The sequence below is a fragment of the Castor canadensis genome, chromosome X (genome assembly GCF_047511655.1).
Source record: "Castor canadensis chromosome X, mCasCan1.hap1v2, whole genome shotgun sequence".
In the NCBI taxonomy this organism is placed as follows: Eukaryota; Metazoa; Chordata; class Mammalia; order Rodentia; family Castoridae; genus Castor; species Castor canadensis.
In genome coordinates, this window is record NC_133405.1 from 30,915,685 (window position 1) to 30,939,311 (window position 23,627).

Here is a 23,627-nt window from a genome sequence, read left to right on the forward strand (position 1 = left end):
TTAAACCCACTATTAAATATAACATCCACTACAATGATTTTTTCCAGAGATCACTATTCATCTTTTAAGTAAATTTTAGTTCCTTGCAGAAATCATTTAGCTAAGGCCTAAGGATGTAGCTCAGTGGTGGTGCCTACCCAGCATTTATGAGGCCCTAGGTTCAATCCCCAGAGCAACTTAAAAAAAAAAAGTGATTTAAGTCATTTAGCCACCTCAATAACTAAAGGGGACTTAACTGATTTATAACAAATGACATTGCATAAAATGAAAAATTTTATCACTATTAATTATATTTTAATTAATTTACTCCATTACATAAAATCAAAGACAATGATAAAATTTTACGGAAGAGATCTATATGAAGATAGGTCAAAAAGTATAAACAATGCAAATGTCACTTAACAAAGTACTTTCTCATAATACTTCCTCCAGATCGCTACTTTCTGTTACTATAAATGCTTACTCTTGAACAATACTCTTTTCAGCTATGATTTTAAATATGTTGAGAGATGTGATCATTGTATGCTTTCTTTAGTTTACTCCAGACGAATTCTCATACTTGGTGCATTGCTTGTTATAACAAAGCAAAACAGTATCTTCTTTTATGGCTACTGGCTCTCTTAAATGGAAGTGCCCGATTTTCTGCCCTAAACTATTTCACACCCTCAGCAAAGTACTGGGTCATTCTGATCTAAAATTATTCATTATAGTAATTTACACTCGCCATCAAGTTCTTGACACTGAACTTAAGCATATGAAGTAAGACCACATTCGTATTTTGTGACTTCAAATCTTAAAAAAAAAATTGAACTATGGGAAACTGCATTTTATTTTTACTAATGGAATACTCAGAAGTATACCTTTTAGCATACATTTAATTCTCTGCAAAGACAGAAACCAAAATTAACACTAAAGCTTAGAATACTGAAACAAATAAAGCCTATTTGCTTTTTCAAACTCAAACAAAAAAAGCACATATTTAGTAATAGTATAGCGCCAATTTTACCTTTAACAAAAGGAGAAACAAAAGGATTTTAACCACATGAAAACAAAAATCCCTGATATAAAATAAACCATGTGAAGTAATTCATCTCACTAAAAATAAAAGATAAAATTCCTAAGGGCTCAGGTGTAGCTCAAGTGGTAGAGCAGGTGTAGCTCAAGTGGTAGAGCACCTGCCTAGGAAGTGCAAGGCACTGAGTTCAAATCCCAGTACCACCAAAACAAAAGCAAGCATACAAAAACTGAATTTGTCCTGGCCTAAAGTTACCCACAAACCTAAGAAAGCATTTTTACAGTGTGGTTTAAAGAATAACCAATGTCCAATAAGGGTACCATCCTACCTTACTCTGCCTATCAGAGACAAAAATGAAAGGGTCATAAAGACTAAATATCCAAAATAACTACAAGTCTCCCCAAATTTGCAGTCAATATTCTCCCTAATAAAACATCTTTCAAGAACCCAACACATACCAATGGACTGATTTTCCTATGCATAGTAATCAAGTAGGTTTACCAAAGGAAAACCATCACATTATAGCTATAGGGTATACTCAAAAAATAAAAACTGAAAATATCAGACGGAAGAGATGCATACCCCAATCCGAGCACTTGCAAAGCTAAAGCAGGAAGAGTATGAGTTTAAGGACAATCTAGGCTACACAACAAGCTCCAGGCCAGCCTGGGATACACAGTGAGACCTGTCTCAAAAACAAAATAAAACAAAAAAAAATCCATTCCAGGTAGCTCAACAGGGCACAGTATGGTTGAAGGAGTGTTCTCTCTGGTCATTTTATGAACAAAACTTCACCTCTAACCTAAGGCAACACACAGAAAATACTTCAAAATACTAACCTGCCAGGGTGCTTGTATGTCGGAAAGCTCTGACTTGTGAGTCAGACAATCCTGTAAGAAGTGAAATGACTGTATCCATCATGTACTCATCATATATGATACTATATTGACACTGCCGTACTAATACACCAATGAATTCACAAAAGCTGGATTTGAACTTCTTCCACTGAGGACCAGCCATGGTAAGTGGATAATCTCCACTATCCTAAAACAACAATTTTAAACAGCAATTTAATTTAAAATGCATGACTTAAGATTTCACTTGTTTTCAAAACATCCTAGGCAAAAGCATAAAAGATTCCTTTACCTTACCCATCTCCAATAAATTTTCACAACAAGCAAGAGAATATGCAAAGGGAACGGTACCTTTGAACACTTCTGCTCTTCATTTAAGATCAAAATGAACATACTGAATTCACTTTAATCAATAAAATTATACATCAATTTACTGAGGTTTAAATCTAAGTTTCCCTCATCAAAGTGAAACATTCTTCTGATAAGCACAAATATATTTCTTAAATTTCTTTAATATAAAAGTGAACCAAAACTAAACCAAAATTTTATTTTTGAATGAATTCAAAATAATGAAATCACATTCTCAAGCTACTCTAACAGAATGATGTATAAATCAACAAAAAGTTACAATATATTTTTTTCCTCAGCTTCATGAGACCAAATAGTCAACAGATAAAAACAACCACACAATTTAAAAAGAAATCCAAGGCTGGGGTTACAGTTCAGTGGTAGGCCAAGTGTCTAGCACAAGTTAGGCCCTAAGTTTGACAAGTTAAAAATAAAGAAAGAAGAAATGCAAATGTAGATAATACAGCCTTTTACTACTAACAGTCACATTTTCCTTTATACAAAAATGGGGAATTCTTTATTTTCAGGTTAAATTAAGATTGCTCACAAATCATTAAAAATAGTCAAGTCCTATGCTGGGGGTAGTGGTAGAGCACACACTAAGTGCAAAATTCGGGTTTAATCCCCAGCACCACAAAATGAACAAATGCTTTAAAATTAAAAATAAAAACAAAGACAAGAGTAACTTAGAGCCTTAAGGTAATTTTATCAATATAATTTACTAAGATTTTAACAAGTGACTTTCACCATTAATTTTTTTTATTTTAATTCTTGACATATGTAAGCTGAACTGTCTAACATATCTAACTCTACAGAAAGATTTTCTTCATCTTTTTGGGTGGGGGAGGGAAGAGCAGAGACTCTTAGGGATCAAACCCACAGCCTAGAACATGCTAAGCATGCACTCTACTACAGAACTAGTGACTCTATTTAAAACATATCTTAATTATTGTTAGTAACTTCATTTGTTGAAATTTTCAAATATTTCAGGATGATTACCTCAAATACTTGTTTCCTTTTAGAAAAAGTTCTCACTAAAACATTTAATATTAAAAGGTTAAAAATGCCATTACTCATAATTACCTCCCTACTACTTAGAAACTGATTAATAGCACTTAGTGATCATCAAAGCCATTTTAACAATTCATCTGTCTTTTAGAATGAGAGCTGAAAGTGTCTTCATTAGAGAAAGCAAGAAAAAAAAGTGAGAACAAAATTTCTATTTGAAAATTCCAAGTTCTGGGAGCATAAAATTACTACTGCTAAAAATAGCTGAGAACAAAACAAAGAAAAATCCTTGTCCTGAAGGAGCTTTCAGTCTAGTAAATCTACAAGCATACTTATTGGTAACAATACTTCAAAGAGATTACAATGATAATCAACTCAAGTCTAAATTACTACTTTTTTGTTATTGTTCTTATTATGAATAGTTGTAAAATAACAAAATTTGTAAATAATAATCCAGTCTTTTGTCTAGGCTGCCTGGTTCTTCAAATACTGACCAAATCTTCCTTTTCACAGTATTTCAGAATATTCTCATATGTTCTAAATTATGTTCTTCCCTGAATTTTATTTTCAGTAATAATAATAGTTAATATTTAAAGTTCTTGCCATATACCAGGAATTATAAAATGCTAATCAATATTCAAGCATTACTCAATTTCATTTCCATAAAAGCCTTGTAAGAAATCTATTAGCCCCATCTTACAGATGATGACACTAATACTATGACAACTTGCCCAAGGTCACACAGTTATGTAATTAATGCCACAGCTCATATCCACGACATTAATACTTAAAACTTTTAATTCAAGATCTATTATGTACAAAGTTACTAAAATACTTAGGATGTTACCTCATCAAACTCTTCAGTCATTTTTCGAATTATCTCAGAGTTCTGCATATGTCTAAACATTTCTGCTGTAACAACTCCTAAAATTTGAAAGTATCAGAAGTTAATACATGATGTAACAAAAAAAAAAAAAAAGGGAGGGCTGGGAATGTGGCTCCAGTGGTAAAGCACCTGTCTAGCAAGCACAAGGTCCTGAGTTCAAACCCCAGTACCAGCAAAATAAATGGGTAAAAGAGAGATCTTCTAAGTCAGTTTATAAGACTAGGAGTCTACAGTCACAAAATGAAGGCATACTTCTCTATTCAATTTTTGGCATGATAGCAAAAGCATATAAATAAAGCAAATAAACATTGTGGATATGCACAAACAAACAGTAACATACTTCTGATAGGTACCTTTTTACTAACACAATCAGCTTCAGCCATTTCTACCTGTCTTACTTTACTCAGGCCAAAATATGTATATAATTGCCCCTCTGTATCCATAGAAAATAGGTTCCAGGATCCCCTAGAATACCAAAATCCTGGGATGCTTAAGTTACTCATGTAAAATGGTATAGTATTTGCATACAACCTATGTGTACTCTCTTATATTTTAATCATTTTTAGATTACCTGTAATAACTACTACAATGTAACTGATACAAACAGTTGTCACAATGTATTATTCAGGGAATAATGACAAAAAATCTGAACTGATTCAGTACAGACACAATTTCTTAAAATTAAAAAAAATCCATAGATATGAATCCTTTGCAACCTGTGAAACTTTGTTTACCACTTTACCATAAGCTATATGTTATGAAGAGTGAGGAAGCATCCAGGGTATCATTTAAAACCTCAAGGATGAATCTAAAGATAATAGAAAGCAGTGTAATACTTAGAGCTCACTTTAAGCAAACTTGTTTAAGAACTACAATGTGCAAAGCAACTACATCTTAAAGTCCTCTAAACAGGCTATAATGAGTTTAAGTGGTAAATTGTAAGTGCCACTCATCCAGAGCCCTATAATTTAGTAGCATATTAAAAATAAAAAAAAAGAAAAAGAGGAGGAAATTAACTATTTAAAATAGCACATAATAAATTCCCTGATGAATGATAATGCCAAGAAATACTTAGCTTAGACAGAGGAGGGAGAAATACTGTAACTTAGGGAATTAAGAATTGTTTAAAATAAACTATCTCGTGCTGTTGGAGTGAGTGGCTCAAGCAGTAGAGAGCCTGCCTAGCAAGTGTTAGGCCCTGAGTTCAAACCCCAGTAGTATAAAAAAATTAAGGTAAACAGTTTCATTAAGAATTTGACAAGACCCATGGGGGAGGGAGAAATAATACACAGTATAAACACTGGCCTCAGAATCATCAACAACAAGGCATACTGAAGTCATTCAGTCTAAAAGTCAACCATCCCTTCCTGGCTCAACAACTCCAGAAGGCATCACTGTATTACAGTAAAATGGCTGAAGCTCATAACAACTTAAGAGTCTACAGAAAAAGCTTAAAAAGTAAATGAGTATACTTAAATTTCCAACTCATTCATGAAATAATTCTATTCTATCAAAAATGTATGTAAATATACTTAATAATTTTTAACCTTGATTATATGACAAATTCCATTTTATGGAAGTTGTTGAATTCTACAACAAACATTATGTCAGTGCTCAAATCTACCTGATTATTTAAGTTTTCAATATCTTAAAAATTTGAAAATCTTAACACTGGGGTATGCAACAAAGTTATATCCAAATGTTGAGCTAGCAAACTCCTTATTTCTAAACAAACTGAAACCAGACAAGGGATAAATCTGATAATGGAAAAATGCACTGTGGTCTTGTTTTGAAGCTACAATTCTGAAGTCTAACTCAAACTTTTCAAACCACACTTAAACGGGTATTGTATAATACTAAACTGTAGCTATGTTTATTTTAGTTTAAGTCAAGTAAATTAGGAAGTTCTCTGTACTTTTAACTGTTAAAACAGTTTAAATTTTTTTCTCAAAATTGCAGTAGTACACATCTGGTATCCCAGCTAATTGGGAGGCTGAAACAGAAGCATTACTTGAGCCCAGGAGTCCAAGATCAGACTAGGCAACACAATGAGACCCCAGTCTCAAAAAATTACCTTTTTCTTCAACGTAACCAAGTTAATGGCAATATGAAGATCAAAGAATCAAGAATTTAATATATGTATCTTTCAGACTTCATACACATGTAACATATAGTATGCATATGATATGGAATGTTGCAATCAATGTCAATGAAATAAAAATATTACTTATTTTTCAATTATACTATTTTAAAGGAGTATTGCAGAATTAAAGTAAGTTGCTTTCTACAATTCTTTTTCTACATTTGTTTGAATAAGTCACTTTTCTGGTGGGACTGGGTTTGAACTCAACACATCATACTTACAAAGCAGGCACTCTACCTCTTGAGCCACATCTCAAGTCCATTTTGTTCTGGGTGTTTTAGAGAAGGGGTCTTACAAACTATTTGCCTGGGCTAGCTTTGAACTGTGATCCTCCCAATATCATCCTCCAAGTAGCCTGAGCCATCAGTGCCCAGCCCTGCCCTACCCTGCCCATGATCTTGACTGACTCATTTACTGATCCAGATGAGGATGTACATGACTCCCCAACTTACATAATTTTGTCCCCTTGCCAAATGCCTGTCCTAAATATTTTTGTCCTAGGGAAGAAATTTCTATATTTTTGTACTTCTCTACTCCTACTTCAGAATCTTTTTAAATTAAGTAAAAACACTGAAAATTTCTCTACCTTTCACAAGAAGAATTTGCAGTTTCACCAGTACCATACACACACACATTCTTACTGTTATTCACAGCACTTTTTAATTCCCTACACATCACAATTTCCTGCCATTTGACCCTTTATGTCACCATTATCATCATCCTCCCTTCTTAGTTCCATTTCTTTGTTCCTAAAACCAGATGCTGAAAGTGGGAAATATATCTAATAAAGTAACATATCAATTATAAACTGCCAAGTTAGATTTCACACATGAATATAATTGTGTCAACAGACTTTTGCTCTTACTTTGCTCTTTGCTTTTCTTCCTTCTACATTATGTACGGATATAATGCAAACAATGAACTACCCTGACATTATTTTCCATGTAAAGAGTTAACATTTCTTTAGGAAGAACAAGAAACAAAGTGACTACTGGAGAGCTTCTGCTTCCAAAATAAATGTATCTTACCTTTACAGCCTGAACACTGAATAAAAAAGTTGATAAGGTCAAGAAGTGCTATATCTCGGTCATGCTTGTATGATTCTATCCAATCATCTACCACCGACTAGAGCAGAGGGGAAAAAAAATAAAATCATTAGCTTTTTCTGATGTGTTAAGAATGAGTTAATTCTGGCTAAAGTCATAAAAATTCAACAGTAATGTCATATGACATTAAATTAAGATACACTTTTATATTGAAATTCAAATTTCAATTTTAACAGTAATGAAATAGAGTCGAATTCACTAAAACAATTACCTGATAAAATAAAATGACAGAACGTCTGTTTATTTGGCATTAAAAGAAAACCAACAAGTAAATATGGGACTCAATTCTATAAAGTATAATTATTGCTTGGTAACACATCCAATATCCTAGAAAACATTAAAGTCACGTTCATATTTCTTCTTCACTAAGATATAATAATGAACAATATTTTAAAGCCAACGTAAATGTAGAATAGTGATTTCTAGAGGGTAAGGAAGGGTGAGGTAAATAAAGAGGCTAGATGTAATTGGTATACACTATGAGTATGTGTTGAAATATCACACTGAATTCCATCAATATATATAATTTATGTAGGCTATTTTTTAATAGAAATATTAACATAACAATGAAATCAAAACTTAAAAATATTTCAAAGGTAAAGGCCTGGGTCAATGAGTAAATGTAAAAAAAGTAAGATTTTTTCAATGGTAGTCACTAACAATTCTATGTAAAAAAGGCAAATTAAAACTAATATGGATCAAAGCAAAGTAACATAGTTCATATATCTAGAGACAATATTGCAGAACTAATCTATAAATAGTAGCTGCACAATTCTGTGTATATCTAAAAACCAATGAATTTGCACCTTAAAAAAATCACTAGCCATCAAGGATCTGCAAATCAAAACCAAAATGAGGTAACTATGTCACATAACCTAGAATAAGTATAATAAAAAAATACAAAAAATACAAGAGAAATAAGCAAAGATGTGGAAAAATGGAGCACTCAAAACATCACTGGTAGCCAAGTGCCAAGTGGCTCTCACCTATAATCCTACATACTTGGGAGGCAGAGATCATGAGGATAGTGGTTGCAGACCAGCGTAGGCAAATAGTTTGTAAGACCCTATCTTGAAAATACCCAACACAAAAAAAGGGCTGGTGGAGTGGCGGTAGAGCATCTGCCTAGCAAGCATGAGGCTCTGAGTCCAAATTCTAGTACCACAAAAAAAAAAAAAAAAAAACACTGCTAGTGAGAATGTAAAATGGTGCAGCAATTTTGGACAAACAAGTTGGCAGCCCCTCAAAAAGTTAAATATAGTTACCATATGACACAGCAATTTGACTCTCAGGTATGTATTACCCAAGAGAAATGAAAACGTATGTCTAAACATTTGCACAACACTATTCAAAATGTAGCCAAAATGGATCAAAATGTACAACAAGGGTTGAATAAACAAAATGTGGTAAAATCCATGATAGCAATTCCAAGGAATTACATTATAATACAGGTTACAACATGGATGAACCTTGATAGTTATTATGTTAAAATCAAAGAAAACACTCATAAAGAACCACAAATTTTATTATCTCATTTGTTTGAAATGTTCAGAATAGACAAAAATATAGAAAGTAGGTTAGTGGAAGCCTACTTCTAAGGATGCTAATGGACACGAATATTCTTCCTGGGATTTTCAAAATGTTCTAAAATTAAGATTGTGATGGAAGCTGCACAATTTTGTGAACATCTAAAAACTAATGGATTTATACCTTTAATTTTTCTTTCCTTAATGCTATAGTTGGGATAGGAAATGTCCCTCAAGCAGTCCACATGTTAAAGGCACTATTGATTGGAAGGTAGGAGAAACTTTTAGAGTTGGGACCTAGTAAGAGGCTTCAGATTGTTGGGGGCATGCCCTTGAAGGCAGTTGTGGAACAGCAGCCTCTTCCTTTGTTTCTAGCTCCTATGAATTAGAGCAGCTTGCTCCATCCCACTCTCCTTGCCCAAAGGCAATGGGAGTGTCGAATGGACTGAAACCTCTGAAACCAGTAGCCAAAATAAACCTTTCCTCCTAAAAACTGATTATCTTAGGTATTTGTTACAGTAACAAAAAACTAAACTAACATACTTTTACATTTTTCATTTCTTTTCTTTTTTATGTGGTGAACCCAGGGCCATGTGCATGCTAGGCTAGCACTCCCACTTATGCTCTACCCACAGTCCTTTTGTTTTTATTGTTTTTGAGACCGGGTCTCACCACTACCTTTGCCCCAGCTAGTCCTGAACTCAAGATTCTCATGCCTCCACCTCCCAAGTATGCCATCATATCCAGCTAACACATTTAACTTCTACAATTGAATCCTTTTCTATAGTTTATAAATGGTTTATGTCAAGCAATACAATTTATGAAAAAAAATTTTTTAAAGTTTGCCCTAATATGATACAGACAAGTAAAAACAAAAAGAGATTATGGAACTGTGATAGTTTTAAAAAATCATGCCCCAAATTTTTAGACATTGTCTGCTAGTGGAGTGGCTCAAGCACTAAGAGCACCTGCCTAGACATTGCTCTTCAAGAGGTAAGGTCTATATTCTTTTCCCTGGAACACAGTGGAGTGATACACCCAAGGCAAGGACAAAAAGACCATGTATTTGCATTGGTCTCTTGGACTGCTAGGGAAGAACTCTATTTCTAAACAGGGGACTTTCTCAAGCAAACTTGGTATTAGAAAAGTTAACACAAATGGAAAAACACAGAACAAACTGGAGATTGAGAGGGAAATCAATGGAGAGAAGCTACAGGCATTTCCCTTATAACGTAGAAATAAATTTAGAAACAGAAAAAAACAAATGATATGGAGGCATAATCTTCTTTAATAAGGGACAAACTATAAGCAACACAAAAATATGGAAAGTGTTCAGTCTTTAAACACTGAGATAACCATTAACAAAAAAATATGAAGCTAAACCCTCACTATACACTATAAAAATGTTGATGAACCAAGAAAAAAACTTAAACACTACACAAAAGTAAAACAGCCTGATTAGCCATGGTTTTAAGTTGAAATTTCTAGTGGTTTCTATCCCACCCCTCCAAACTTCATGTGTTGAACACTAATCACCCATGTGGTAGTATTATGAAGTACAACATTTGGGAAAGGATTAGATCGTAGAGCCTTCATGAATAGGATTAATGCCGTTATAAAAGAGGCCCCAGGGAACTGCCTTGCCCCTTCCACCATGTCAGTACACAATGACAGGGGGCTATCTATGAATCAGAAAACAGGCCCTCACCAGACAATGAAATTTTCCAGCACCTTGATCCTGGACTTCCTAGTCTCCAGAAATATAAGAAACCAATTTCTTTTACTTGACACACGGTTTATGTGGTGTTTTTTTGTGGTTGGTTTTTTTTTTTTTTTTGGTGTTACTACAGAGTAAACACAGGCCCTCATGCATGCTAGGCAAGCGCTCTACCACTTAAGCCAAGCTCCAACCCCATTTTATGTTATTTTTGTAGCAATACAAATTGGACTAAGACACTAATATTAACAAAAACAAAAGATATCAGAAAATATATAAAGATGAATGTGTTTGGTTAACAGCAAAATACTTGAGTGAAAAATAAAAAAGGAAAGTAATGAAGTAAGAGTATAATGTAACTGATACAATGTGATAAAATTAATCAAAAGGGGAACTGGAGAGAGGGAGGTAAATTTTTGTATCAGGGAATGACTAAATAAACAAAGGGCAAAGCTCATTTTTTTTTTTAAGTCAGATGTTCATGTACATTTGATCCCCAACACAACTGAAAAAAAAATCCAGAGTGAATTTAAAATAATCATTTAAAAAATTAAACAAGAAAAAAGTCACACCTATTCTCAACTATAGAAAAGCAAACTTAATATAAGTGAACTAGAATGTTATAAATGAATCTGGTATCAAGTTCCTTGCTTTTTAAACTGTTGAAAGCTTAAACACCTAGTAAGTATTTTTACATTTTATATGTAAAATTGTTCTTTGTGAGTCCCAACTGATGTTTTAATTTTCATTTATAAAACCACACATATTTCGATAATTATATATTTAAGAAGTTTTGCATTTCAGTTGGTTAATAACAAAAAGCCTAAATGACTAGTTCTCAGAAAACCACTCTTGTGCACCAAAGATTTTAATTCAATGAGGAAAAACTTCCCCATAGCTTTAATAAGTAAAACAAAACTTTACTAAGTATGTATACTCTAAGATGTGTATGGTGGTGGTGTGTACCTCGTAATCCCAGCTACTCAAGAGGCTGAGGTAGGAAGATCGCTGAGCCAGGAATTCAAGACCAGCCTGTAGCCTAGGCAACAATGCAAGAGGTCCATCTCAAATAAACAAACAAACAAACAAACAAATAAATAAAAAAGGCCCACCAAGGTGGTTCACACATGTAATCCCATTACTTGGGAGGAGGAGGAAATCAGGAAAATTGCCACCCCAGGCCAGCCTGGGCAAAAATTTATTGTGACCCCCATCTCAACAAATAAGCCAAGCATGTGGTGCACATCTGTAAGACTAACTATATGAGAGGCTTAAGTAGGAGGATCTTGGTCTGAGACCAGACTGGGGAAAAACCAAGAGATCCTATCTGAAAAATAACTAAAGTAAAAAGGACTAGAGACATGACTCAATTGGTATAGCACTTGTACTGCCCCTAGAAAAAGTAATATTACACTTTTTAAAACCTTATACATTTAGGCAACATTGTAAAGCCAAAGTGTTTCTAATGTCATGAAATTATGCAGAAAAACAATTAGGATAATTTGACACTGGATGTGCCTCAAACATTTTTACTCGTCTGTTAAGAAACAGGCACAAAAAATAAAATTTCTAATGGACAACAGTGTACAAAATAATTTAATTTTCTAATGTAGACTGTGATGAGGTCTACACTAAAAAAAAAAAAACACTAAAAATTTGGGCTGGTGGAGTGGCTCAAGCGGTAAGAGTGCCCATCTAGCAAGCATTAGGTCCTGAGTTCAAACCCAGTGCTACCAAAAAAACCTAAGAATTCTGTATGGGCAGCTATTCAGGGAAACCTCAAAACCAGGGTTGACTTCACGGTATTTTTCAACCAACTTTTTTTTTTTAACCTTATGACATTAAAATAAAATAAAGTCGGGTACTAGTGGCTCAAACCTGCAATCCTAGCTACTTGGGAGGCTGAGATCAGGAAGATTGCAGTTCAAGGCCAGCCTAAGCGAATAGTTCGTGAGATCCCATCTCCAAAATAACTAGAGCAAAATGGACTAGAGGCATGGCTCAAGTGGTAGAGTGCCTGCTTTGGAATCGCAAAGCTCTGAGTTCAAACCCCAGTCCCACCAAATAAAATCAAGCAACAGAAAATGACTCAAGACAAACAGAAAAATCAGGGTGATACTTCATTTGAGTCGCTAAAGTTCAAAACATTTACAAATAAACTGCTAAAGACACCATAAATATTACCTGCATGGCACTCTTGCCCATTTTAACAACTTCAAACAACATCATGTTTTCCACTCCATTCTGTTGGTGATGACCATTCATTCGGTTTGGACCAGGAGGTTTTCCTCCTCCATTTCCTCCTTTGCCCTTTTCTCCTGGGCCCTTTTTGCCTTTTTTACAAGTCTACATAAAAAAATACAAGTTGGTTAAGTTGTATCACTAACCTGCAAAGTTCAAAACAAAGATACTGGAAAAGCAGCCAACTTATAGGAGAATGTCATCCACAAGTACTGTAAGAAAATTATGATTGCAACAGCTTCTTTGTGATCTAAAATTTTTTTTTCCTTTTATATTATCATGAACCTCACATTATACTATAGTTAGGAGGGTAGCCTCTGCTGACAGACTAGGTTGGTCCAAATTCCTACTGAGTAATCTTGGACAAATTATTTAACCACGCTGTGTTTTGGAGACTTTTTTCTAATTTGTAAAATAGAAGATAAAACTATGCAGTCCCTCATAGGGTTGCTGTAATGATGAAAGTATTTAACTGCAACACATCCAGGACATAATAAAGTCAAAAATGTCTGCTGTTGTTATCACTATAAAATGAGAAAATATACATTAAAAGAAGCTCAATAAATGTTACTTGAATCTATGTCTGCTGAAAAGACCAAGGAGGTATGAACCAATTTCCATATTTGTAAAATAACAGCATAAGACGCTCTCAACATATCAACTAAGTTTGAAAAGCACAGTAAAAAAGACTTTGAAAGCATAATCAGAGAATTTCCTACAGTGTAGTTAAATCATGGTAGCTATCGTCAAGCTTTATCATGGGCCCTTATGCTGTCTTAGGGTGAAATGGGCAGCAAGAATAGCAAAACTCTTATCAAGTAAGTCATCATATGTAGCTCTTCATTTTAACTTTATTTCTATTGCTTGCCTTATCAATCATTTGTATTACACTAAACAAGCAATTCTGAACAGTATGACAAATCTCATTCTTGTCCTAGGCCATCTCTCCAAGACTTACCATGAAAATTCAATTAATGAGCACTAAGAAATGAAGCACCATTATAAGAAAGGTGTCAGTATTAGGTGTAAGAGCTTCATAAATCTGTAAAGGGTTCTCTGTGCTTTACAACTCATGCTCCCACAGATTTCATACCTTGTTAAAGAAGAAAGAAGTCATTTCTAAAATGACAGAGCTCGATTAAAACTTTACAGAAAAGGTTTTCTCACCCCTGCATTTGATGATTTCAAGGTCTCTTTCAGACTTACACGTTTCTGTGAACTAGAGAGCAAGGGTCAGCAAACTTTCTGTAAAGTACCAGATATATATTTTAGGTTTTTTGGGCCACAGACCATATCTGCCACAGATCATTTTTACAACTCTTTCAAAAGCCATTGTTACTATGTAGATAGTACAAAAGCAGGCCATACCTTGTAAACCCCTGACCTACAACCATGCCTACAAATTTATTTCTACTGACAGTCTGTGTGCCTTCAAGATTCCAAAACTACCCTACCCCAAACAGTTACTTCATACCCCTTCCCAACACCTGACAGATATTACCTGCTAGATTTTGTTAATAAAATTCTGTCTCTATGAACCTAAGTAATTAATTCCCAGTTGTAAAATGAAAGGCATTTGTACTCAGTAAAAGGAATTTCAAAGAAGGCTGAATGATCCACTACAAAGAGTACATTATAATGGTAACATGGAGCAATATATTTTCAATTTATATATCATGTCTCAATATTCCCTGTCAGTATGAAAAACTAGTTAGTTCAATTTAAATGCTTCAATGAATATGCTATATTAGAGGAAAAATGTGTAAGAAGTAATAAAACAAGGGAAGTATAAGAAGTAAACATACTAACTTGGTACAGTCTTAAGTACTAAAAGAAGAACCTTTTAAAAAAAAAAACTTTAGGAGGTGATATAGTATAGTAGATTAAAGCACACACCCAAACTAAAATCCTTTAACTGCTGAGCATCTCCAGACTTTACTTTCCTATCTATGATATAAGCAATTTTTCCAGCTTAATTTAAAATGTAACTAGGTAACATAGGTAAAACTGTCACTAAAGTGCCTGGTACACAGTAGTGTTAAAATGTAGTTCCTACACTGCATCTGCGCAATAACAATATGTACCTAAAGCTGTTGAATAATAGGGGTTAGGAGGGAAAGGGTAAGGCAGAAGAACAGAGGGGTAGAAATGACCAAAAGTACATTATAGTCACAGCTGAGATACATTGAAAAACACATTTGAACACTGATTTTGGAGATAAAAATGAAGGACAGGACTGTAAAATGGGTCCTGTGGGGTGGGTGGGTACTTCATGGAGGTGGGGAGGGTGAAAGGAGGTGAAGGAGGGTGAATATGGTCAATATGCTTTGTATACATACATGAAATAGAACATTGAAACATTCTGTAATTGTCTTAGATGGGGTGGGGAGGAGGTGAGGAGGTAAGGAGAGATGGTGGGAGCTAACCTAACCAATGTACAACATAAGGCTCTTCAGAAATGTCACAATGAATTCCCCCATACAATTAATGTATGCTAATAAAAAGGAAAACATGTAGTTCCTCTTATAATAAATCCTCTATCTGACCCCCTAACTCCTACTCACAGCAGTGGCTACATACAGTTAACCAAATTGTGTCAAAAAAAATAAAAACTTTAGAGGTGCTGAATGTAGCACAATGTTAGAGAGTATGTTCAGCATCCGGGAAAGACACTGGATTCAATCCCCTGAACCATAAAGAGGGAGGGAGGGAGGGAGGGAGGGAAAGGAAGGGAAGGAGGGAGGGAAAGAGGAAAGAAAAAAACACCTTCAGAAAGGTGCTTCCTTCAGCAGCACATAAACTAAAATTGGAATGATACAGAGAAGATTAGCACAGCCCTGCACAAGGATGACATGCAATTTCATAATTCAGATGGTAGTACTGTGTATGGGTGTGTGTGGGGGGTGATCTTGTGTCAACCTGTGAATTAACTCAGTGGTAAAAGTAGACTAATACTGCTCACTAGAATTACAGATATGTTTATTTGGGATATTCCTGAGTTGGCATTTGCATTCACACACACCCCTCTCAAAACTACTTGTTAAGGAACTAATCAGCACACAAAATTATGAACAGATGAATTATGAGCATTTAAAAAAATTCCAACAGCTTATTAAATAAATGTTTCATATAAAAAAAATGTATGCCATCATTAAAAATTACAAAAAGGCAGTTCTCGGTGGCTCACACCTATAATCCTAGCTACTTAGCAGGCGGAGATCAGGAAGATACAATCTGAGGACAGCCCAAACAAATAGTTTGTGAGATCCAATCTCCAAAATAACCAGAGCAAAATTGGACTGGATGTGTGGTTCAAGCAGTAGAGTACCTGCTCTGCAAGAGTGAAGCCCTGTGTTCAAACTATAGCTCCACCAAAAGAAAAAAAAAATACAAAGAGTTATATTCCCTGATGGAAAAGTTGTTGACAATGTATCATTGAATTTTAGAACCACTGTTATAGTTGGCATAGCATAGCTGCATTTAAGTAAATCAGGTTTACGTATAAAAGTATACTCATCAAAATTTCTAAAGAATAAGTAACTTCTGGATTGGAGGATTATGGGACAAGTTCACTGTGAATTTTACATTTCTGTAGAGTTTAGACTTTTTCAAAGTATGTCATAAGAAAACAAATCCAAAATTCATTTTGGAAAAAAAATGCTGACAAAATCAAACACAAGTCATCTTTTGAACAATGTGTTTATATGCATGCAGAATCAAATATACTTTCCAAAACAGCAGCGTGAATTAACCATTCACCAAGTTGTCCAAAGCTCTCTCATAACCCTACTCACACTCTAAAACTTTTAACTGTTGACCTTAACTTTGTTAGTTTTTATCTTTGACATTATAAATGGTAAAATGATACCTGTTGGACATAAATTGGTTGTTATGTTAGAATGAGGAAGTTCAAGTATTGCTTGCTCTATAATTTGAGAAATAGAATATTTATAATATATTTATGAGAAAATAAAAATAAACCCAGTAAAACCAGATTTTTCTTATTGTACTATGCTTTTACCAAATACGGAAACAATGTTTTGTTAATTTCAACTTTCCTGCAATGCATATAGATAATCAAAAGCTATTTAGTCTGAAAGCAAAAAAGACCATGTATATTCAGAAGTCTTGCCATATACCCAGTCCCCAAAACAGCTATTTTTAAAAGATAAAATTCTCTCTTACACACAAACACGCAAAATTTTAAGAACCAAAATAAAGTCACGTATTTGGTACATACCTTTCCTTTGCCTTGCTTTTGGTTTTTTCCTTCGATGTCCTCAAAATCTGTATCAGAAGAAAAATGTGTTTCTGACTCTCTGTAACAAAAAGATAAGTAAATATTTAAAACCTTCCTTAAAAATGTAGATGGGGGAGTTTCAATTTTTTGCAACACTTTCTAAAAGAAAAGCATGGATGAGTCATTATGAAACTCAGTTTAGCATTGAAAGTAATTAAGATGCTTTCCTAAAACATACCATAGTACATTACCAAACATAACAATCAACACAAAACAGTAATCTAAAGTAGAAATATCTAAATATTTGTATGCTTTGTTAATTTTTAATCAAAGCATAACTAAACCAATGACTCTCTAATTTAACCCAGGAATTGTGGTGCTCTATTGTAATCGCTGGTTCCATTTTCTGGTTCAAGGACCATAGTGGTTAGGGAAAACTATATTTTAATACTCAACATTAGATAAATTTTATTAGGGAATTTTAGCAATATTATGGATCCTATGAACCCTCCTACCTCACTCAAAAAGGTGGGTGTGTGTTTCTGAAAGGATGTATAAAACATTTTTATCAACTAAATCATTTGAAATACAGTAGAGAAATATGTTAATTGCTCAGAATTCTTTATGAAGCAAAAAGTGAGCTAGTCAGGAGAAACAATTCTAGCACCAAGTAACTATATGATCTTGTACAAATATCATCTCAATCTTCTCATCTATAACAATATACATGCAGGAAAAAACAAAATCTCTGAAAAGTCTCCTCAATCTCCAACACAATCTAAAGTGCTGGCCTTTGTTTTAGGAGGAGGTGGGGCCACTTTGTATAATCTGGATTTCCTCACACACATACAGAAGCAGACTGGTTTAAATTAACATGTGTGATGTTTTCTATATGTGTAAACATGGGTCTAAGTAGTCACATATCCTTGTTAAATGCTGAAAGGAAGACATACTGACCTTTATACATGAATAACACTGAACTTTTAGAATTAAGCCAGTTCCATAAAAGATAAAAGTTTTACCACTCTAAATGTGTAAACATAGTGCCAGTTTTGCTTAAAGTAAATGGAATCAAAGGAAAAGGTTATTCTTATAAAGCTACTGTTCTCAATCTAGTTTTTTTCTCTTTCCATTTTTATTACTACAAAAACCAGCATCTGGGAGCTGTGAGGAAGGAATACTTCATAAATCTAAAATAATGGTTATGATGCTAGCAGAAAAAAATTATAATTTATAGCACTTAACTCACAAAGTAATTTAAGCAATATATTGAAAACAGTGGGACTCTTAGCTATGTCCTATCATGTTAAAAGGAAAGGACCCATAATAAGTACTATTTCTTAGAGTTAATGCACCAAAAACTGTGTAACTACTAACCCTGAAACTCATACTTGTTACATCTTAAAAAGACTGTTTTCATCAATATTCTTCTCACATGCCTATGACATGATAAAAATTTAAATATCTTGATGCATAAATAAGATTTCTTTCTTCCCAAAATACATGTGGGACACCAGCTGTCTTGCCCCAGTAATTGTTAAAAGTCTTCGAACAACCACTAGTCTTCACAATATTCCAACAGCCACAGAGTAATAAAAAGTTCAATTACATTTTTAATTCTCCAGGTCACCCCAACTACAAAAATAAGCTACAGGGGGGTTTTATTACTAAGCAAAAGCCTTCTGAAAAAAGCTGAAGTGAATAATCAGAATAGGAGTCTAAAATAACCAACAAGTGAAAAAACACTATCCTAAATCTTTCTCCAATACTTTACTGGGTTTTAAAAATCAAACTAAAAACAATAAGCTACACCCTAGGTAAAATAACATATTTATATGTTGATGAGGAATGCCAAATTAATCCTTTAGTGGTTTGAAACTGCAGTCATGTATCACATGACTGAATCTTACATTCTTCATGGCACTCCCACCCCACATACCAACCAAATGCTAGATTTATTCTACCATCATAATTCAATTCTCATTTATCCATTATCCTATTTCAGCTCCTAATTACTTAAGATATCTAGTAGTCAATAGCCTAGTCTATAATATACACAGTTTTAAATAGTCTCTAATCTTAATGTATTTAAGAAATTTCACAGTCTTCGCTTTATATCTTTAAAATAAGAGCTCATAAATGCAGAAGTATCTAACTTAATTCCTCAAAGAACCTAATATAATGTCTTATATACAGCAAACTTAATATTTTTAGTAAAGGTAATAATTCATATTTACAAAGAAATTAAAGACTTGGAATATGTAGAATTCTCACTAAAGATGATAGATTGGGAAATCTTGATGTCCTTGATAATTCTGAACAAGCAAAGTAAAACAATTAAATAAAAAACAAGAAACTAGCCAGGTACTAGTGATTCACATCTGTAATCCTAGCTACTCAGGGGGCAGAGATCAGAAGGATCCTGGTTCAAAACCAGCTCAGACAACAACAACAAAAAGCAAGACCCTGTCTCAAAAAATTCCAACACAAAAAAGGCCTGGTAGAGTGGCTTAAGTGGCAGAGCACATGCCTAGCAAGCATAAGGCCCTGAGTTCAAACCCCAGTTCTGAAAAAAACAAAAAAGAAATTTTTCTCATGAATCTTAAAATACATTTAAATACATGATAGAATTACAATCACATTAAAAATCACACTCTGGGGGCTGGAGGTGTGGTTCAATTGATAGAGTACTTACCTACCAAGCACAAGACCCTGACTTCAAACTCCAGTGCCACGATTTTCCATTGTATAGGAAAAATAAGAATGTAAAAGAATGGCAATATGCTGGGCTACATAGCAAGACCCTGTCTCAAGAAAAAAAATCACAATATGATGTACTTACTGTAGTAGATTAAAATCAGTTGGTATTTCTGGAGCTGCTATCATTTCTTTATCATCTTCTGGAACACCTCAATGTCAGAAATATATTCATATATTTATGTGAATAAAATGATGGTTTACTTCTGAGAAAACAATTCCTTTAAAGACAAGAAAAATGACATGTTCATTATAAACATACCACAACTATTAGGAAAGGATATCAATACTTAAAAACTAAATTTCCCAATGTCTGCTAAAATGTTTTAGTAAATAAGGATTTTTTACCCTTCCTTGCAGCATTTGACTGCTTTTTCTAGATAGTAATTTGTTAGCACTCTTGCGGCTCAACCATAACAACACCACACTGTGGGGGGAGGGGGGGTATTAATTATGTTTGAAATTTCTTATGATTCTCTAGCCTGGCACTACACACAGACACACACACACACACACACACACACACACACCCTCTAAAAAGAAGCAAGACGTGACGCTTTTACTGGTCCTGAAATACCAATGAAGACTTTAAGCCATAATACTAGATGCCTAAAAATTTACAGCTTTTTGCTGATGATAAAAACAGGTATGTTTAAAAGGAGCTAATTTAAAAACCTAAAATATTATTTAAAAACACTTATTTCTACTCTTGAGGAAACAGTGTAAAGGCTTACTAATAAACAACTCTACCCCTTCATGATACCACACTGTGTTGAGAAACAAAAGAAAAAGACATCAGATCTGATCTATTCCTCTCAAGGAACTTACAATCAATTTAAACATCATGAATGTCATATTTTGCCTAGCATGTTCAAGATCCTGGAGTTGGTCACCAGTACAGTGAAAAAAGGGGGAGGGGAAGTCACACAGATAACCTAAGAATGCCACTTGTAGCTGGATGCAGTGGCAAACAACTATAATCCCAGTACTAGGGGGAGGGCGGGGAAGCAGAGGCAGGAAGGTCATAAGTTCGAGACCAGCCTAGGCTATATAACTAGACCTCGTCTCAAAAACAAGAAAGAATGATACTTGTAACCAAAATAAGTGCAAGTGTGGCCATAGGAAAGGTATTTCTAGCTTAGGAGATCACAGATGCTATTTCTTAAATGAAAGAATGACCAAATAGCAAATGACCAGTCTATAAGCTAAGATATGAACCTTAGTCTCATGCATACCTTCTCTTATAATTTTCGACCTTATGTTTTTCTCTTATTCCCAAAGAATCTAGAACTTGGTGACCACCTCAAGAATAAGCAGGTGAGACTAAACATATGCAATTAATAATGAATCCTCAAACATAACATAATTGATGAAATTCTAGTGATTTCACCTAACGATACCATATACTAGAAAAAGATGGTTCAATTTTTCCATCCATTTCAAATCTCTCATCATAAATACCCACTCATTTTATTAACATACATAAGTTCAAAACACTGTATTTTGAGGTAGGCTTGCCTGAGGCCCTGAGTTCAAACTCTGGTACCACAAAAAAGAAATTTATTTTCTAGCATACTCTACTTAGGTTAAAACAACTAAAATGTTGGTTTTTCTTTACAAAAATATTTTGTAAGCAGCAAAATAACAAATCACGTACTAGGAGAAAACAAAAATGAATAATCTGCAAATGAAGTCCCAAGTAATCAGGAATTACCTATTATCACTTAGCTTACCTTTTATCTGAAAGGTACTCACATTGCAAAAATCATATGGTCATCCCCTTGCCCTAAATTATTGCCCCAGGACTGTTCCCTTCCAAGACCATAAATGTTAATCTAACTGTATTGTTATTATGCCCAAAGGAATTGTCTAAGTAGTACACCACAGTTCTGAGGTTTGTCATCACATGCAGAACATACCTTTGTCTCCTAAAATCCTACCCAACTTTTTAAAAGAAAACTATTTCATTTTTGTAAGGGAGCTGGGAAGACAGACCTAAAAAATACTAACCAATGAATCAAGTCATTCAGATAGCAAGAGGGAAATAAAAAGTGGCCATGTAATCCATGCTGTGTGTGTGTCTACCTCTCTGACCACTTCATGAAAATCAAAACTTTCTGGAGCTCAGTGGTAGACATCATTCTTAACAGTGGTTTCACTCCCAAACCCACCCCTACTCCTAATCCAAAACTTGCTACTTTCCTTCAACACTGTTTACATGCAGACTTTATAGATTATTTTACAAATAGACTATCTTAAGGAATGTAAAGAATGTATCCACTCTGAAAAGCAAACAGCACTAAAACAAACGTGATAAATACAATTCTCTAAATATCACAGAAATAATTCCTAGTGTAAAGTAAAAAGCTATGCCAGGTTGAATTATTTTGCACAGCAAAGGCTATACTAGTTGAGTACCACTAATCCAAAAAAAAAAAAAAGAAAAAATCCTCCAAAGTCCAAAACTTTGTTTTTTGTTGGCAGTACTGGGGTTTGAAGGCCTTGTACGTGGTAGGCAGACACTCTACCACTTAAGCAATGCCCCCAGCCAGCCCTTTTTGCTTTAGTAATTTTTCAGATACGGTCTTGCTTTTTGCCCAGGCCAGCCCAGACCATGTTCCTCCTATTCTTCTTCCCTGTGTAGCTGAGATGACAGCGCACATCACCACACCCAGCTATTTGTTGAGATGGGGTCTCCCTAACTTTTTGCTAGGCTGGCCTTTCAAACTGCCATTTGGACACTTGGAATACAGTAGTCAACAAGAGAGCAATGATCTATGCCCTTATGAACCTACCTGCACACAGTATGTGAAAACATTTATTTCTGTTAGAAAGCATCTACCTCTACTACCATCTAATATTATTAAACATAGAATGCTAAATTTCATGTATCTTGGTGAGTCTTACTATTTTAATGATTTGCTTGCTACCAAAACTCAACAAAAATGACATTAAAGTTACTTTGCAATTTAGAGGGAATCCTAATAGTAAGTTGGCAATAGGAATTTTTTAAAGAAAGAAAACCTTAAAGAAAGAGCTGAGAATGTTTTGTTTTTATTTCAAATGTCTACACCTGCATATAAAAACAATGTGCTTACCCCAAAGATTTAGCAATACAAAACTCATAAACAATGTCTTCAATGTGATTAATACCATTTGACCTAAGATAGGAAATCTAAAACTGTAAGAATATGTAATGCTTAAATGAAAGTGTGAGCTTAAAAATCAAAAGTCATTTCTGGGCAGGTTATTAGTATTTTTCAAAAATATACTCAAAGATCACAAGGTGGAGCTCTCACCTAGCATCAAAGAAAAACTTTGAGGCCTTTATCACATGCATGTATTCTCTGTAACTACCATAAAAGAACTGCTATTCTAACAGTGTTTGGATGATAAAGGATAAAAATGAAATTTGCATGAAGTCTCCATCACTATTTTCCTTCTGGGAGGAAAAAAAAAGGTAACCAGAAACAACTAGCTTCTGCTTCTCCTTACTGAAAACTAAGCTATCACATTTATAAATAGAGTGAATAATACATATTAAAACAAAACCACTTCTCTTAATAGGTTCATGTGTATACAGGAATCCCTCTTATCCATTCTCTGGCTTATTATGGTTTCAGTTAACCTTGGCCAACCACTGTCTAAAAATATTAAATGGGAAATTCCAGAAATAAACAATTCGTAAGTTTGAAATCCCATGCTGTTTCTGAGTAGCAGGATGAAATTTTGCACTACCCCTCTCTATCCCACCAAGGGCATAAGTCATCCCTTTGTCCAGTGTAT

General features: G+C 34.2%; 1 protein-coding gene and 1 non-coding gene across 5 annotated transcripts in view; one reads left to right on the forward strand and one right to left on the reverse strand.

The window, feature by feature from the left end:
• Stag2 (STAG2 cohesin complex component) overlaps positions 1-23,627 on the reverse strand; it is a 131,719-nt gene that overhangs the window by 62,568 nt on the left and 45,524 nt on the right. For 3 of the 4 annotated variants that reach the window (XM_074062583.1, XM_074062582.1, XM_074062584.1), the window contains exons 3-8: positions 19,927-20,062; positions 17,085-17,163; positions 12,788-12,949; positions 7,283-7,379; positions 4,073-4,149; positions 1,855-2,059 (exon numbers count right to left, since the gene is read on the reverse strand). In XM_074062583.1, coding sequence (XP_073918684.1) covers positions 1,855-2,059; positions 4,073-4,149; positions 7,283-7,379; positions 12,788-12,949; positions 17,085-17,163; positions 19,927-19,970 — 664 coding nt within the window. In that variant the 5' untranslated portion in view covers positions 19,971-20,062. Of the gene's footprint in view, positions 1-1,854; positions 2,060-4,072; positions 4,150-7,282; positions 7,380-11,569; positions 11,668-12,787; positions 12,950-17,084; positions 17,164-19,926; positions 20,063-23,627 lie in introns of those variants that run through there. The other variant, XM_074062585.1, reaches the window with a different exon arrangement.
• Positions 15,621-15,726, forward strand: LOC141420063 (U6 spliceosomal RNA). The gene has a single exon (XR_012444770.1). It is a non-coding gene; the product is annotated as a U6 spliceosomal RNA (small nuclear RNA).